At 33.6% G+C, this 17,977-nt stretch overlaps 1 protein-coding gene across 2 annotated transcripts in view; it reads left to right on the top strand.

The window, feature by feature from the left end:
• The window catches only part of LOC143244389 (potassium voltage-gated channel protein Shaker-like), a 254,174-nt gene that overhangs the window by 64,136 nt on the left and 172,061 nt on the right, over window positions 1–17,977 (top strand). The window contains exon 1 of one of the 2 annotated variants that reach the window (XM_076488986.1): window positions 8,069–8,438. The exons of the other annotated variant lie outside the window; for it this stretch is intronic. Within the exon in view, the coding sequence (XP_076345101.1) occupies window positions 8,410–8,438 (29 nt within the window). The 5' untranslated portion in view covers window positions 8,069–8,409. Of the gene's footprint in view, window positions 1–8,068; window positions 8,439–17,977 lie in introns of those variants that run through there. 2 annotated transcript variants of the gene reach the window in all.

Raw genomic sequence — 17,977 nt, 5'->3', positions numbered from 1 at the left:
ATTAACTGAATCTACTAATGGAATATCGTGCTAACTGAATCTACTAATGGAATATCGTACTAACTAAATCTACTAATGGAATATCGTACTAACTGAATCAACTAATGGAATATCATACTAACTGAATCTACTAATGAAGTATCGTACTAGCTGAATCTACTAATGGTATATCATACTAACTGAATCAACTAATAAAGTATCGTACTAACTGAATCAACTAATGGAATATCGTACTAACTGAATCAACTAATTGAATATCGTACTAACTGAATCTCCGAATGGAATATCATACTAACTGAATCAACAAATGAAGTATCGTACTAACTGAATCAACTAATGGAATATCGTACTAACTGAATATCCGAATGGAATATCGTACTAACTGAATTTACTAATGAAGTATCGTACTAACCGAATTAACTAATGGAATATTGTTCTAACTGAATCTTCTAATGGAATATCATACTAACCGAATCAACTAATGGAATATCATACTAACCGAATCAACTAATGGAATATCATACTAACTGAATCTACTAATGAAGTATCGTACTAACTAAATCAACTAATGGAATATTGTACTAACCGAATCAACTAATGGAATATCGTACTAACCGAATCTTCTAATGGAATATCGTACTAACTGAATCTACTAATGAAATATCGTACTAACTGAATCTACTAATGGAATATCGTACTAACCGAATCTACGAATGAACTATCGTACTAACCGAATCTACTAATGGAATATCGTATTAACTGAATCTAATAATGGAATATCGTACTAACTGAATCTACTAATGAAGTATTATACCAACTGAATCTACTAATGGAATATCGTACTAATTGAATCTACTAATGGAATATCATATTAACTTAATCTACTAATGGAATATCGTACTAACTGAATCTACTAATGGAATATCGTACTAACTAAATCTACTAATGGAATATCGTACTAACTAAATCTACTAATGGAATATCGTACTAACTGAATCAACTAATGGAATATCATACTAACTGAATCTACTAATGAAGTATCGTACCAAGTGAATCAACTAATAAAGTATCGTACTAACTGAATCAACTAATGGAATATCGTACTAACTGAATCTCCGAATGGAATATCATACTAACTGAATCAACTAATAAAGTATCGTACTAACTGAATTTACTAATGAAGTATCGTACTAACCGAATTAACTAATGAAATATCATACTAACCGAATCAACTAATGGAATATCATACTAACTGAATCTACTAATGAAGTATCGTACAAACTTAATCTACTAATGAAGTATCGTGCAAACTTAATCTACTAATGGAATATCGTACTAAGTGAATCAACTAATGAAGTATCGTAGTAACTGAATCTACTAATGGAATATTGTACTAACCGAATCAACTAATGGAATATCGTACTAACTGAATCTACTAATGGAATATCGTACTAACTGAATCTACTAATGAAATATCGTACTAACTGAATCTTCTAATGCAATATCGTATTAACTGAATCTACTAATGGAATATCGTACTAACTAAATCTACTAATGGAATATCGTACTAACTGAATCAACTAATGGAATATCATACTAACTGAATCTACTAATGAAGTATCGTACTAACTGAATCTACTAATGGTATATCATACTAACTGAATCAACTAATAAAGTATCGTACTAACTGAATCAACTAATGGAATATCGTACTAACTGAATCAACTAATGGAATATCGTACTAACTGAATCTTCGAATGGAATATCATACTAACTGAATCAACAAATGAAGTATCGTACTAACTGAATCAACTAATGGAATATCGTACTAACTGAATCTCCGAATGGAATATCGTACTAACTGAATTTACTAATGAAGTATCGTACTAACCGAATTAACTAATGGAATATCGTACTAACCGAATTAACTAATGGAATATTGTTCTAACTGAATCTTCTAATGGAATATCATACTAACCGAATCAACTAATGGAATATCATACTAACCGAATCAACTAATGGAATATCATACTAACTGAATCTACTAATGAAGTATCGTACTAACTAAATCAACTAATGGAATATTGTACTAACCGAATCAACTAATGGAATATCGTACTAACCGAATCTTCTAATGGAATATCGTACTAACTGAATCTACTAATGAAGTATCGTACTAACCGAATCAACTAATGGAATATCGTACTAACTGAATCTACTAATGAAATATCGTACTAACTGAATCTACTAATGGAATATCGTACTAACCGAATCTACGAATGAACTATCGTACTAACCGAATCTACTAATGGAATATCGTATTAACTGAATCTAATAATGGAATATCGTACTAACTGAATCTACTAATGAAGTATTATACCAACTGAATCTACTAATGGAATATCGTACTAATTGAATCTACTAATGGAATATCATATTAACTTAATCTACTAATGGAATATCGTACTAACTGAATCTACTAATGGAATATCGTACTAACTAAATCTACTAATGGAATATCGTACTAACTAAATCTACTAATGGAATATCGTACTAACTGAATCAACTAATGGAATATCATACTAACTGAATCTACTAATGAAGTATCGTACCAAGTGAATCAACTAATAAAGTATCGTACTAACTGAATCAACTAATGGAATATCGTACTAACTGAATCTCCGAATGGAATATCATACTAACTGAATCAACTAATAAAGTATCGTACTAACTGAATTTACTAATGAAGTATCGTACTAACCGAATTAACTAATGAAATATCATACTAACCGAATCAACTAATGGAATATCATACTAACTGAATCTACTAATGAAGTATCGTACAAACTTAATCTACTAATGAAGTATCGTGCAAACTTAATCTACTAATGGATTATCGTACTAAGTGAATCAACTAATGAAGTATCGTAGTAACTGAATCAACTAATGGAATATTGTACTAACCGAATCAACTAATGGAATATCGTACTAACCGAATCTTCTAATGGAATATCGTACTAACTGAATCTACTAATGAAATATCGTACTAACCGAATCTTCTAATGGAATATCGTACTAACTGAATCTACTAATGGAATATCGTACTAACTGAATCAACTAATGGAATATCGTACTAACTGAATCTACTAATGAAGTATCGACTAACTGAATCTACTAATGGAATACCGTACTAACTGAATCTACTAATGGAATATCGTATTAACTGAATCTACTAATGGAATATCATACTAACTGAATCAACTAATGGAATATCGTACTAACTGAATCTACTAATGGAATATCGTACTAAGTGAATCTACTAATGGAATATCGTACTAACTGAATCTACCAATGGAATATCGTACTAACTGAATCAACTAATGGAATATCGTACTAACCGAATCAACTAATGGAATATCATACTAACCGAATCAACTAATGGAATATCTTACTAACCGAATCTTTTAATGGAATATCGTACTAACTGAATATATTAATGACATATCGTACTAACCGAATCTACTAATGGAATATCGTACTAACCGAATCTACGAATGAACTATCGTACTAACCGAATATACTAATGGAATATCGTATTAACTGAATATACTAATGGAATATCGTACTAACTGAATCTACTAATGAAGTATTGTACCAACTGAATCTACTAATGGAATATCGTACTAACTGAATCTACTAATGGAATATCGTACTAACTGAATCAACTAATGGAATATCGTACTAACTGAATCTACTAATGGAATATCGTACTAAGTGAATCTACTAATGGAATATCGTACTAACTGAATCTACTAATGGAATATCGTACTAACTGAATCTACTAATGAAGTATCGTACTAACTGAATCTACCAATGGAATATCATACTAACTGAATCTACTAATGGAATATCGTACTAACTGAATCTACTAATGGAATATCGTACTAACTGAATCTACTAATGAAGTATCGTACTAACTGAATCTACCAATGGAATATCATACTAACTGAATCTACTAATGGAATATTGTACTAACTGAATCTACTAATGGAATATCGTACTAACTGAATCTACTAATGGAATACCGTACTAACGGGATATTGAGTAATTCCAAGCAAATATGACGATAGTATAAAGCATCACTTATAGCATATACAAACAATAGAGCGTGGCGTAAATTTTTTAATAACCCTATTTTATGTAACACGTCCTTACACTTTGTGAGAAGACGCAAGTGTGCTACGTCCAAAACGACAAAAAATGTAAACTGTTCTTATGTGTTTCGAAGCCAGCTTTAAGCTCATACAAAAGCTGCTAGTTCGTGGATATGTGATAATAGAAATAAAAGAAGAAATTACCGCATGAACAAGATTAGAATATTTGTGAAAATGATTACCACACGATATTAATTCCACGGAAGACCCATTTTTTGGTTTGTAAAACAAATTTTTCCACCAATGATAGTATTTTATTCACAACTGGACGCGTGCGTTTTGCAACGTTATATTTGAAATCGCCACATTTCACATTAATAAGTACCCCATTTACCCCATTGCCCCCCCCCCCGCTGGATCAGTGGTAAGTTTATAGACTTACAACGCTGGAATTTAGGATTCGATTCTCCGCAATAGTCACAGTAGATAGCCCAACGTAGTTTTCCTCTAAAACCAAACGATAAAGCAGTTTAATAATAAATCAATCACTGTCCTGTAATTTGTGGAATACGAATCGTTCTCTATTGCATCGTTAGCGTTGCTGGGAAACATCGCCCTGCGTTCTGTTTTTTAAGGCGTTCTATTTGAAACCTGTGCACAGAATAATGTCTAACATATTATCATAGGGCGTGAAACACTATGAGTTGTTCCTGCCTCACTTCTTTTAAAAGTAAAATTATGTAATAAAATAATCTGAAAATAATTTTGTTTGTGGTTCAGCGTAAAACTACATAATGGGCTATCTCTGTTCCGCCCACCGCGGGTATCTAAACCTCAATTATAAATCACCGAACCATCTGAGACTGAGAGCTCATTCTATGGTTCTCCGAATACGGAAAACGGATAGGAATATTTTTGTTTGAAAACAATCATTCTAAATGGCGTGACATCGCTATGTGGTTACGGGCACTCGACTCGTAATCCGAGGGTTCTGGGTTCGAATTCCCGTCACATCAAACATGCTCGCTTTTTTAGCCGTGGGTTGTTATAATGTGACGGGAAATTCTACAAGTCGTTGGTAAAATAGTAGCCCAAGAGTTGGCGGTGGGTGATGATGACTAGCTGCCTTCCCTCTAGTCTTACACTGCTAAATTAGGGACGGGTAGCACAGATAGCCCTCGAGTAGCTTTGCGTGAAATTCAAAAACAAAACATTCTCACTAACTTTCTGTTTTAGCAACAGAATTATAATTATTACCTAAGTAAAACCAGCATCTTCTGGTTTATCAATTTCTTTTGGCTTCAGTGGAAATCTTTATTTACGGGAAAGTTTAAAGAGATCATTTTTATCCAGTTGTTTTTACCAATCTGCCACAGATGGCTTAGCGGAAAGTCAGAGGGTTTATGGTGCTAGAAATCAGGTTAAAATACTCAGAAGGCGAAGTATAGATAACCCATTGTGCAATTTTGTTTCGTGCTTAACAACAAACTAAAATCTATCCATGTTTTATAAATTTTACAAAGGATATTTATAAACAATAGTTTGAGAAATAGTACATTATAACGTCTTTGTATGTGTGTGTCTTCTCAAAGCAAAGCCACATAGGGCTATCTGCTGCGTCCACTGGACTTTACGTTGTAAATCCGAAGACTTATCACTGTCCAACCGGTAGACATACATACTTCCACATAATGTATTTAAAACATTCATTATTCTGACCTTCTAATGCCTGATTATTCTCTGAAAATCGTCAAGTGGTACAGCGTAATACATCTGTTGCTGATTAAAATATGAATTATGAACATTATGCGAAAAGGCGTATGTTTTGAAAGGAACAACAGTGCAGTTTTTTTTAAATCAAAATTATATTATTTTACGAGAGCAGATCATAAGAATCGTTATCTTAAAATACTAATATATCATTGTATGCCTTTCGTTAAACCTAGACACTTCTACTAGTAACGTGATAATTTTTATTACTTTATGCAAATAGAGAGAAATTGCACAACAACAATTCAACGCGTATATTGTATACGAATAGAAAATATCGAACACTGTGTATTATATCCACTTTTATCACAATTAATTTTTTAATACAATTTTAACATATTGTATTATGTTAAACTGTGTATTATGTTAAACGCAAAACGTGCACGTACGTTTCTTTGTTTTTGAATTTTGCGCAAAGCTACACGAGGGCTATCTATGTTAGCCGTCCCTAATTTAGCAGTTTAAGAATAGAGGGAAGACAGCTAGTCAGTACCACCCACCGCCATCTCTTGGGGTACTCTTTTACCAACGAATAGTGTGATTGATCGCAAATTATAACGCCCCCATGACTGTAAGGGTGAGCATGTTTGGTGCGACGGGGATTCAAACCCGTGATCCTCGGATTACGAGTCCAGTGCCTTAACCACCTGGACATTCCGGGCCAGCTGGCGTATGTAATGTTCGGTTACATTTGTTATCTGTTGACACTTTGTATTGAAACAAACTAATTGGTTGCCACAACTAGTAAAATGGTTTGTTTTTTATTGCTTTAAAAATTTCGGTTTCATTTTCTGCTCATAATGTATCTAAAATAAATTGACTTTTTTAACACGTATGTATACAATGAATATATCGGTTATTCTGTTTTCTTTCACGTGTTCTACGTATTTTTATTTTATGTAAATACCAGATGTGACGAGAATTATGATTTTCGTAAAGAATTATTATAACTGATAGTTATAAATTATGTTGTTACGAGCAAAAAAATATGCCTAAAATTTGCTGGTGCTCTACCTATATAAATATAATATTGTTATAATCAAAAACAAGTCGAAAAAAACAACAACACGTTACACTAATTGAAAGGATCCCAGGGTACTACCTATAATGTGGTATATAGACTGTACCCTAGGCTTTGAAGGTGTCTGAAAAAGTAGGACCGATATTCCGATGGGGATACACCGTCTATTATTCTTAATCTCCGCCAGCCAATCTCACGTAAAGAAATAAAGTAAATGAATAGCAGTATAACTTAAAATAATAGATATAGAAATATAAATTAGGAGAGCGAGATGTTTGTGTTCAATGTTCCACATCTATATCACACTTCACTGTATGCAGTTTGTTTTGGCTTGTTTTTGTTTATAACAAACTAATGTAATTAGTCAGAGGTTTGGATTTGCTGTTTTCAACGTAGTCCTTCCTTATGATTTTGTTATAATTTACTTAGCTCTAACAGTATAAATATTCTCTAAATATAATATAATATAATATATGTATGCATACACGAGATGGGGTATTTTTCCACCACACACGAAAAAAATGTTCATTTTCTTCTACGCAAATATTTTAAACAACTTACGTGAAAGTCATGTGTTTATTAGAAAATGAGAAGGTGGTTAGACATTGTAAGTTATTGGAATAGACGATTATATGCTGCTAATTATCCACACTTTGATATATATTGCTTGTCTACAGCCCCTTTGATTTATTTGGTATATGCAGCTAAGTTTACCGGCTTGAACTAACTAGTTCTATTTACTGCTTCACAGATTGTCAAACTTAGTGTCGTAAACTGTTTATTGCTCGTTTGTGGACGAGTTTTAAAGACGTGTGCGTGTGTGTGTGAGCTTTGAGAGCTAACGCTATTGATTCTTGCTAGACCATGCTCGGACAGTGTTCTATCTGTTGCAGCTCGTGTTCTATAAGCTTAGCTGCGATATTAGACCGGTGTTGGACGGTTTTTCCCTGCCGTTATATAGCACCAGCCACTGCCGACAGCAGGTTCGACCGTTCGACTTCCAAGTAGCGGTACAGAATCTCCTTCCTGATCACACATGGGCTACATAACGTGGTCGCGTGCCGCGCCACTCCGTCTAGAGCCGTGTGCGCGATCGGGCAGGTCCTTCATACCTCAGTCGAGATCTATTCATTTCGCTGTCTTACTATATCAGTAGTGACATTTTGAACTTCAGTGGGGGGAGAAAACCCTTTTCCATCGCACTGAACTCTACGCAGCGGTAAGTGCTGACCCCTAGTGAACGTAGTGAACGCCTACACAACAGTTTTGGGGGAAAAAAGTTTATTTGTTTATTGAAACTCAGCAAACGGAAAAGTCTTAACTATCCTGACCTCAGGAGTTTAGTTACTGCCCTAGTGGCGATGTCGTAAACTAACTGAAAAGCATTTGAAGTAATTTCTGCCTGTTCATCGGTTATCTGTATCTACTCCTGAACATTTGTTTCTAGTTTACTCTTCGGAATCTATGGAATTGTACGATAGGATTCCATATCGGTATGAAATATATACTAATGTTAATCTTATTTATAGTATGTTTATTATTATTAGTATTAATAGTAGAGTTGTTTCTTCTGTTGTTGTTTAAATTAGTTAAATTTACACTGTTTAATGTTTCTAATAATTTGTAATTAGAAGCTACAGTAAAGTAGTAATGCAATGTCCCATAGAAATTTTAAATTATTCTTATAAAAGGAAAATTATGTCAGAGTTTCGTACAACGGTAGTTTAGTGTGTACACGAAACATGCGCTAAAAATACAATTGTAGTTCTATTGAAGTGATGACAATCGAGCTATAGACAACGATTACCTATGTCTCAGTAGATTGTTAACAGCGCCCCCTAACTGCATAATTGCCTGGCATATAGCCGAAGGAACTGAACTGTCCTGGTGAATAATTAATCATCAAACATCGATACTTGTCTATGCCATTTTTACGGAGATCAAATATTATAAAAAATAGAAAAAACTAACTGTAGTGAATAAGTTTTAGCGAAGATGTAGTTTTAACGAAGTGCTAAATTAAGTCAGTTTGTAATAACAAAGCCTCTAATTGGAAGTACAGTTTAGTTAAACTACACGAGAAAAAAAAATCTTTACTTTGTAGATACAAAATCGAATGATTTCCCCTGAAGTACGACTTTTTGGTGATTTTTATAATCACGTCTTTCATGTTCATTAAGTTTACTATTATAGAAAATCCATGTAATTCCTATAGAGTATAGACAGTATAACAGAACTGGGCTAGGTGGTTAAAGCACTCGACTCGTAATCGCGGGTTCGAATCCCCTTCACCCCAAACAGACACGCCATTTCAGTCGTGGGGACGTTATAATGTGACGATAAATCCAAATATTCTTTGGTAAAAGAGCAGCCCATGAGTTGGCGGTGGATGGTGATGACTAGTTACCTTCCCTGTAGTCTCACACTGCTAAATTAGGGACGGCTAGCGCAGATAACCTTCGTGTAGCGTTGTGCGAAATTCAAAAATATAACAGAGATTATTTATTTTTTGAATAGCTTTTTTTTTTTTTTTTTGTCTGACAGTCCTGAAATCCAAGCAGCATAATTGTTACGTTTAGTTTCCGGAATATTCGAAATTTTACGTCAAAAACAATTATTGTATGAAGCAATGAAGATGGTTTTTCTGTCAACGGAAGTTTTGTCTAAATTTATTTTCATTTCAGGTTTTCTCTGAGTTTTCTCGTTTCTCTGTAATATGTAAGCAAGGAAGAGCAACCAGTTACAATCTATTTAATTAAATAACATAAGTGTTTTATGTCTCGATACACAGAGTTACACACTCCATTTTGTTTACACCGTAAGATTATTTACTTACAAACCTTCCCATGCTGTGTAAGTCATTTTCTTATTTTATGTCTAAAACATCAGTTATATACTGACACAGATTTCTCCTCAGTTTTCGCTTACAGCTACTGACATTTCGTAATAAAACATTACATTTTATTAGAGTTTCGTACTTATTTGGAAACTTGCATCCGTTAAAACATCATTATTTGAACTCAGACACATATATATAAGTTATTACTAAAGAGAAATTGAATTTTAGATACATACGATAGTAAACGAAAATTAAGGTGACTACATGTAATGGAATACGATACCCCTAACAAGTAAATTTATGATTTTTAAAGCTGACACGTAAGCACAGTATGTGTTTTTGAAATAGTTGCGAAGTTCTTACCGGCTCTAACCAGTTTACCTATAACCAATACTTTGTATTATATTTCATTTATCTGATTACAGATAACAAAACTACGGTTTTTCATTCTAATGAAAGAATGAAAAATTGTTCTGTATTTCATATTACACTCGTAGTTAAAATCCTCTACACTTCATTTCAGAACGTTACGTATTAAAATAAAAAAATCCTTAATTATAGCTATTAGAGCATGCACAATAAACCTGTATTTGTATAACATTTTACAAAGTCTGGTTATTACAATATAATATTTAACGGAATACACACGAAAGTTAAAACTGTTTTTATTTTAATACGTAACGTTCTGAAATGAAGTATAGAGGATTTTAACTACGAGTGTAATATGAAATACAGAACAATTTTTCATTCTTTCATTAGGATCATTAACTCCTTTGAGTGTAAGTTATTTTAATAATTCTGGTAAATTGTTTATATGACCGTGTTTCTCATACAAGTCGACATTGTTTTACAGTAAACTAATTGTGAAAGCTGTGTGTTTGTCACTTACCAACACATTCGTAGAATTTGGTCAACATGTCTTCTTACACGGAATTTCCGAATGGCTGGTACCATCAGACTACAAGTTGGGAATTGAGATTTATTCCAACAGAAATTTTCGTTCATTAAAATCTGTAGTAAGAAATATTACACCAAACCTTTGTACATCAGTCACGCTTGTAGAGATATTTATTATATTCCTATAACTAATTATTAAGGTTTATTTAACATAGTCAAATACATGTGTTCACTAGAAACCATTACAGTAAATTCTGTATAAATGTTTATTCCTCACACCTTATTTGAAACAATTTAAGAAGTGTTTAAATATTACAAGATTTTACAAACTAACAGTGGGATTGACTGTAACATACAACGCCATCACGGCTGAAAGGGCGAGAATATTTGGTGAGACGGGTATTTCAACCCGCACCCTCGGATTACGAGCCGGGTTCCTACTGCCGCATGGCCAGGTAGTTAAGGCCATAATCTAAATATTTTAATGAATTTCCCTCAAAGAAAACCGTATGCTCTTTTACTCCAGTATTTAAACTGTCTCATCGATTTATTACATAAAATTGTGTTAAACTAAAAAACAGTTCCTTTTTGTCTAAAGTATACAAAAATAGTTTCGGGGTGACCCACCCCTGAAAAGAAGGTTTCTTTGTTTGTTGATATATAATCAACAACTTCTACCACCAACTTTTAAAACTACTCTAATAAAAATAGTACGATTAAACTATCACTTTTCTAACGCACCCACGACATTAGAGGATGGAACGCAATATTTACTGACCCACAAATACACTAACCATCTTCAAAAAGAAATTAATCTGTAACTACGAAGAAATAAAATAAAACAGTAGGGGGAGTTATTCTAATATAACGTATTTAATATCACCTCTGGCATTTCCATAGACATGTCAGAAATGGGTTAATTTAAACCTAAAGTACAGTAGAAGAACTGTATAGGAACATGACTCCCCTGACGTGTCAGGATTGATTGACTGATTGTTTGGAATTAACCACAAAGCTACACAATGAGTTATATGTGCTCTGCCCACCACGGGTATTGAAACCCGGTTTCTAGCGTAGTGACTTCGCAGCCACCGCTGTACCACCGGAGAGCAACTTGTCAGGAAATACTGTTTTCTACGTATTCATGTTTTGTATTCCTAATAATATTGGCTCGGCATGGCCAAGCGTGTTAAGGCGTGCGACTCGTAATCTGAGGGTCGCGCGTTTGCATCCCCATCGCGCCAAACATGCTCGCCCTTTCAGCCGTGGGGACGTTATAATGTAACGGTCAATCCCACTATTCGTTGGTAAAAGAGTAGCCCAAGAGTTGGCGGTGGGTGGTGATGACTGGTTGCCTTCCCTCTAGCCTTACACTGCTAAATTAGGGACGGCTAGCATAGATAGCCCTCGAGTAGCTTTGTGCGAAATTCAAAAACGAACAAACAAACCTAATAATATTTGTTGAGAAATCATGTTTTGTATTCCTTATAATATTTGTTGAGAAATCATGTTTGAATCCTTTAACCAATATTCTTGTCATTTAGTGTTCTGATAGCGAGGTACGTTTCTTCTGCATGATTTCTTCGTCTATTACACAGTCTTTTCATAATATAAAATCCCAGAAGTTTACCCAGCTCCTACAAGACAAATAATATAACTTTATATTTTAAAATTACAACGAATTAGCTTAAGATTCTTCCTGTAGATAATAAGAGGTTTAATAGGTTTTCATAATTTGCGATGTGGTTAATGCTTGTTCATTGTACAGAGTGTTCGAAAAGTCACTGTGCACTTATATATGTATATGATGACAAAACTGCACAGTGACTTTCCGAACACCCTTGTAGAAGACGTGTAATAAACGTGTTAAAGATTGTTTACTCTCATGGTTTTATTTCTATTTCTTTCATACGTGTAGCAACATCAACAATGAAAAGAAAGTCCTTTAATACTTCAAGTTTAAAAACAGAAGCAATTACACATCCGTTAATGTACTTAACTCACAACAGTTACACTTGCTAATATCAACAAGATGAAACCCAAGTCGCCCTGCCATCATTACCTTCAACATTCGTATACACACGAAGCGTATTTTCCATACTATCACGCTAATCTTATGAAACACGAGAAACATTATCCTGATACCATCAATATTACATGAAGTACATTATCTAGCTCTATCGAGAAAAGCAAGACAGAGACGAATATAAAAAATCAGGACACAGGCGTTCTTTTTTATACGTTATAAATATTAAGTTACATCGATGCGATAACCAATCTCAAGGAAATCCCATTATCTACCTGTAGACGCGTCTCTTCGTGAACACGTTGGTTTATACAGATTAAACTGGGGATGCTAACTTAGTAATCAAAAGCAAATCTTATTTATTTTAAATTTTCCCATATGTTAAACAATTAAAATTAAAATAATCCGCAGTAGCTATTGCAAACAGTTGAGTTTGAACAAAATGCACATCACAACAAAGTTCTACAAGTCGTAGACAGGACATACAATTTCATTATCTTACCTTATTCCCACACAATAAATAAATTATCTTATTTAATCAGCCATATAGAAGTATTCTATGAGCTCATAATTACTCAAACTTTCCTAGAGAAAGAGAGTTTCTTTCCAAAACATCAAGTATCAGTTATATTTACAACATAAAATATTTCAGTATTGAAGTATCTAATTAATCCTTTAAAACCGATAAAGCGTTCACCATGATGAATTTGTCTAGTTTTTCAGTGGGCCACGGTAAGTTTACAGACTCACAAATTTAAAATCCGGAGTTCGCGTCCCTGCTACGGACAAAGCACAGATGGTCCATTCTTTAGTTTTTGTGCTGCTAACAACGTCCATCTAATAAATTGCTCACAGTTCTATGACTGTGGTAAATATTTCAATTCTGAAACTATTAATTTTTCCAGAAAACCAGGAATTCTACTAACTATGACATAAATTATAATAATAATAAATTTCCACAAACAATATGCATGCACTATATAATAAACTCAACAAGTACAAAATACGTCAACGGTTTGTTTGTATGTTTTGAATTTCGCGCAAAGCTACTCTAGGGCTATCTGCGCTAGCCGTCCCTAATTGCAGTATAGGACTAGAGGGAAGGCAGCTAGTCATCACCACCCACCGCCAACTCTTGGGATATTCTCTTACTAACAAATAGTTAGTAAGCTATGTACGGCTGAAAGGGCGAGCATATTTTGTGTGGGGAGATTCTAACTCGCGACCCTTAGATTACGAGTCGAACGCCTTAATCCACCTGGCCATGCCGGACCAACGTCAACGGTTGTCATAAGTTACTTTTTACTACAGTTATTTCCAATATATTTAAAGTCTCTAAATTTATCTTTTATCTTACAAGTTTGTTCAGTTTGTTCTGAACATCACTATTTAGAAAGTGTATTACATGTTTAGCAAACAAAATATCGTTAAATTAGCTCATCAAGTTTAGTTCGAATTTCGCACAAAGTTACACGACGGCTATCTGCGTCTCTAACTTAATAGTGTAAGACTAGAGGGAAGGCAGCCGGTCATTACCATCCACCATCAACTCTTGAGCTAATACAGTAGAGCGCCATTAAGCTACGGACCAGTAAACCGCGAAATCGTTTAAGCCGCTGTAGCAAGTCTTGTGAGCGAGGATTATCGCGGCTCACCGCTAATTTAAGAACGTGTAAAAACGCGGCTTATGAATTTAATCCTGGCTTTATAACAAGGGGATATTTAAAAAAGGATTTGCTTTAATTTGGGAAATAAATAAAATATATTACAATAGAAATCGACCGTTAATCACACCTCTTCATACATTAAAGTTAATCCGCGGTAAATCCGTGAAAAAAGTGATCAATAATTAAAGTATTATTTTTAATTCGATAATCCGATATAATGATCACGCAATGGCCCGGATGAGGCTCCTCGGCGGAGCTGTTGGCGACTTCGGCTTTTCAGTCACAAAGGTTTAAGCCGCGGTTAAGCAGGTTGACCCCCAAATACCGCGACTTAACGGCGCTCCACTGTATTTTACCAACGAATAATGAGGTTGGCCGTGACATTATAGCGCCTCCCACGGCTGAAAGGGGAAGTATGTTTGGTGTGACTGGGACTCGAACCCTCGACCTTATCAAACTAATACATCTGTAGTAACCAAAATATAATTAAATTAGTTCATCAAACTAATCATTCTTAAAGTTAATTTCTCTCTCCCTAAATCCATCATCTTACACGCAAGATAAAGTGAAGTATAGCCCGTGTAGCATCAGTTACGTCTTGCTGCCGTCAAAGTTTATCGTTGTTGGTAACTACGTAATCTTATGATTAAACACACTAAGCCTGACTAGTATAAATGATCAAAGCACGACCTAATGTTTTTCAGAAGAGTTCGACCTAAGATAAGCTCTTTTAGAATATCATAGTTAGAAAGCAGACGTTTGAATAACTTATTTTGTTAATTTCAAACAATGAGGATTCCAAGGCATCCGACAACGCTGTAAAAGAAACACCTTTGGTCCACCGATTTGTATAACATCTTGTTACTTTACAATGAATGTCTTAGCTTACGTATACCTCCATTAAAGGCTTTGGCCATAGACAAATATTCACATTCTGTTTTACAAATATTCACGTTCTATTGTACAAATATTCTATACAATAAGCAACTTGCGTACAGCCTTTACGATCCTTGTCATAAGGAATCGAACACTAGATTTTATCTTTCTAAGTATTTAAACTCACACTGATCCACTTGGGGAAACAACCTTTAAAGGTTGTTGTTGTTGTTTTGAATTAAGCACAAAGCTACACAATTAGCTATCAAAACCCGGTTTTTAGCGTTGTAAGTCCGCAGACATACCACTGAGCCACTGAGGGGGGGCTCCTTTAAATGCTTATGATTTTAAATTGCAATTATTATGAATTAGATGATAGCATATTTCATACGCTTTTTGAGTGTAGTATTTTTATCCAGTATTATAATTAATACAGCCCTGAACCACAAGAAGTGCTTTATTTCAATACATAAAATGGCTTATGTCCAATCTATATTTTACCATAAATGACAAGGCTTGTTTTGAACGGTATACCTTTTCACGACATTCGTCTTAATTGGTGATAACCGCATTCAAAACTAAAGTGGCTGTCTCATCCCACTATCCCTTAATAAATGTAATTTCTTCTAGAATTTAGACATTTCATAAACTTACGTAATATCTAACATTTAGTATCATTAATCGTGAATGAGGTATGGCCTTAAATAACATCCTCGTGTACATATCTCAAATTAAAATAATTTTTATATTTGGAAAAGACACTTGTTTATTATCGGATCAGTCATCTAACAAATCTTTGAAAATTCTCTCTTTCGTACTTTTGAAAGTTAATTTCCTTTTCATTAACTGTGTGTTTCCTGTTTTGTTAAGTTAACCAATAATATTTTTTATAGATTGCTATTTCATAATTTTCCGTACTGCCTGCTTACTCTTATATATTTTCAAATGAAAGATTAAAAACTTTTCATATCACTCTGAATTTTGTTTCTCACAATAATTAATCGAAACATTTCACGATTAGTTGATTTTTGTTAAATACAAAGCTACAGAATGGGTTATTCGTACTGTTCCCAACAAAGGTATCAAAACCCTATTTTTTAGCGTCATGAGTCCAGAGACGTACTGCTGTACCACTAGGGGGTTAACAATAATATGAGCAACTTTAATATTTCACATAATGCACTATCTTCCAAAGTTGGCAACGGTAACACAGGCTTGCGATGGTTTTATTGTTTTGAAATTAGCATTTGTTCGCTTATTCCAAAAATGATATCCATTTTTCTCCATCACGTATGATTTGTTTGTTTAGTTTGTTTTTTGAATTTCGCACAAAGCTACTCGAGGGTTATCTGCGTTAGCCGTCCCTAACTTAGCAGTGTAAGACTAGAGGGAAGGCAGCTAGTCATCACCACCCACCGCCAACTCTTGGGTTACTCTTTTACCAACGAATAGTGGGATTGACCATAACATTATAACGCCCACACGGTTGAAAGGGCGAGCATGTTTGATGTGATGGCCATCACGTATGGATTTTTCACAAAACGTCGTAACGGAATACATAAAATAAAGACCACAACACATGGTTTTGAGACTAAAAGACGTGAACATCACACACAAAAATGAGGATGAATGATGATACATATTCGTTTGACATCAATGTTCTTATCTGTTATTTTATTTGTTTGTATATTTGTTAATAAACAGAATAATGAAAAAATGTTCCTTGTGGTAAACGAAATGATAATTCGATTTAAGAAAGAGTTTTTCTCTTCTCGATTTGTAAAAAAAAATTCTTACATGATAGACAAAAAGTGAACATTATTTTCGAAATCTACGTAGCTAAATTATGGAAAAATTGTAATTAAAACCAAAACAACTTTTATAACGTTTAGATTCGCAAGCCTGTGTTATTAAAGTTTTTCCTATTGTGTTAGAAATAAACCATTCAAACGCCAAACTCGTATAATATTAATGAAATAATTCAAGAAATATTTCACAATAGTTATAATCCAGTTTTTGTTCCCACATACAAGCACCCAGAAATGTTTTCTAACAATTCTAATATATATGTGTATTTTCCAAATTATGTGCAAATATTACACTACAAAAACATTTTCAAAAGGATCTAAACACATTACATAATGCCATTAACGTAATCAAACCCATGAAATAAATTCCATTACATCTTAAACGTATTTTAATACATTGTCCAAACCATCCAGACGACATCAAAGATTTTAAGTACATCTAGATCCATATTATTATGAAGTTATCATATCAAAATTATCCAAATATTTAATAGTAATTTCAAATATGTGAAATATACCTATTTAGAGCAAAACTAAAAACAAAGACAAGTAATTAAGTATAATTTTTAAGTTCTTATTTATAGAGATTATAATAAAAGACACTTTATAACTTCATCAGTTTTCTAATCCATCCAGGACTATTTTATTACATCAATTTCATGCGATGTCTTTGATTTTTTCTTTTTTTTACATGGGTTTCCAATCAGTTTCCTTGTCTCACTTCTCTAATTAGACTATTTTTATTGTATCTAATATTAATCAGAGAAAAATAATTCAGAAGCTGAAGGCGTTATATTAAATACATTTTGAATATTCAAGTTAGCACACCTGTTGACAAAACATCCAATATAAAGTTACGGTGGACTGAAATTTATAAGAGTTACATTTTGTATTTGTTTAGCGGCTAGTAGATAGAATG

Source organism: Tachypleus tridentatus, chromosome 1 (genome assembly GCF_004210375.1).
Source record: "Tachypleus tridentatus isolate NWPU-2018 chromosome 1, ASM421037v1, whole genome shotgun sequence".
NCBI lineage: Eukaryota > Metazoa > Arthropoda > Merostomata > Xiphosura > Limulidae > Tachypleus > Tachypleus tridentatus.
This window is presented reverse-complemented; position numbering and strand designations above follow the sequence as displayed.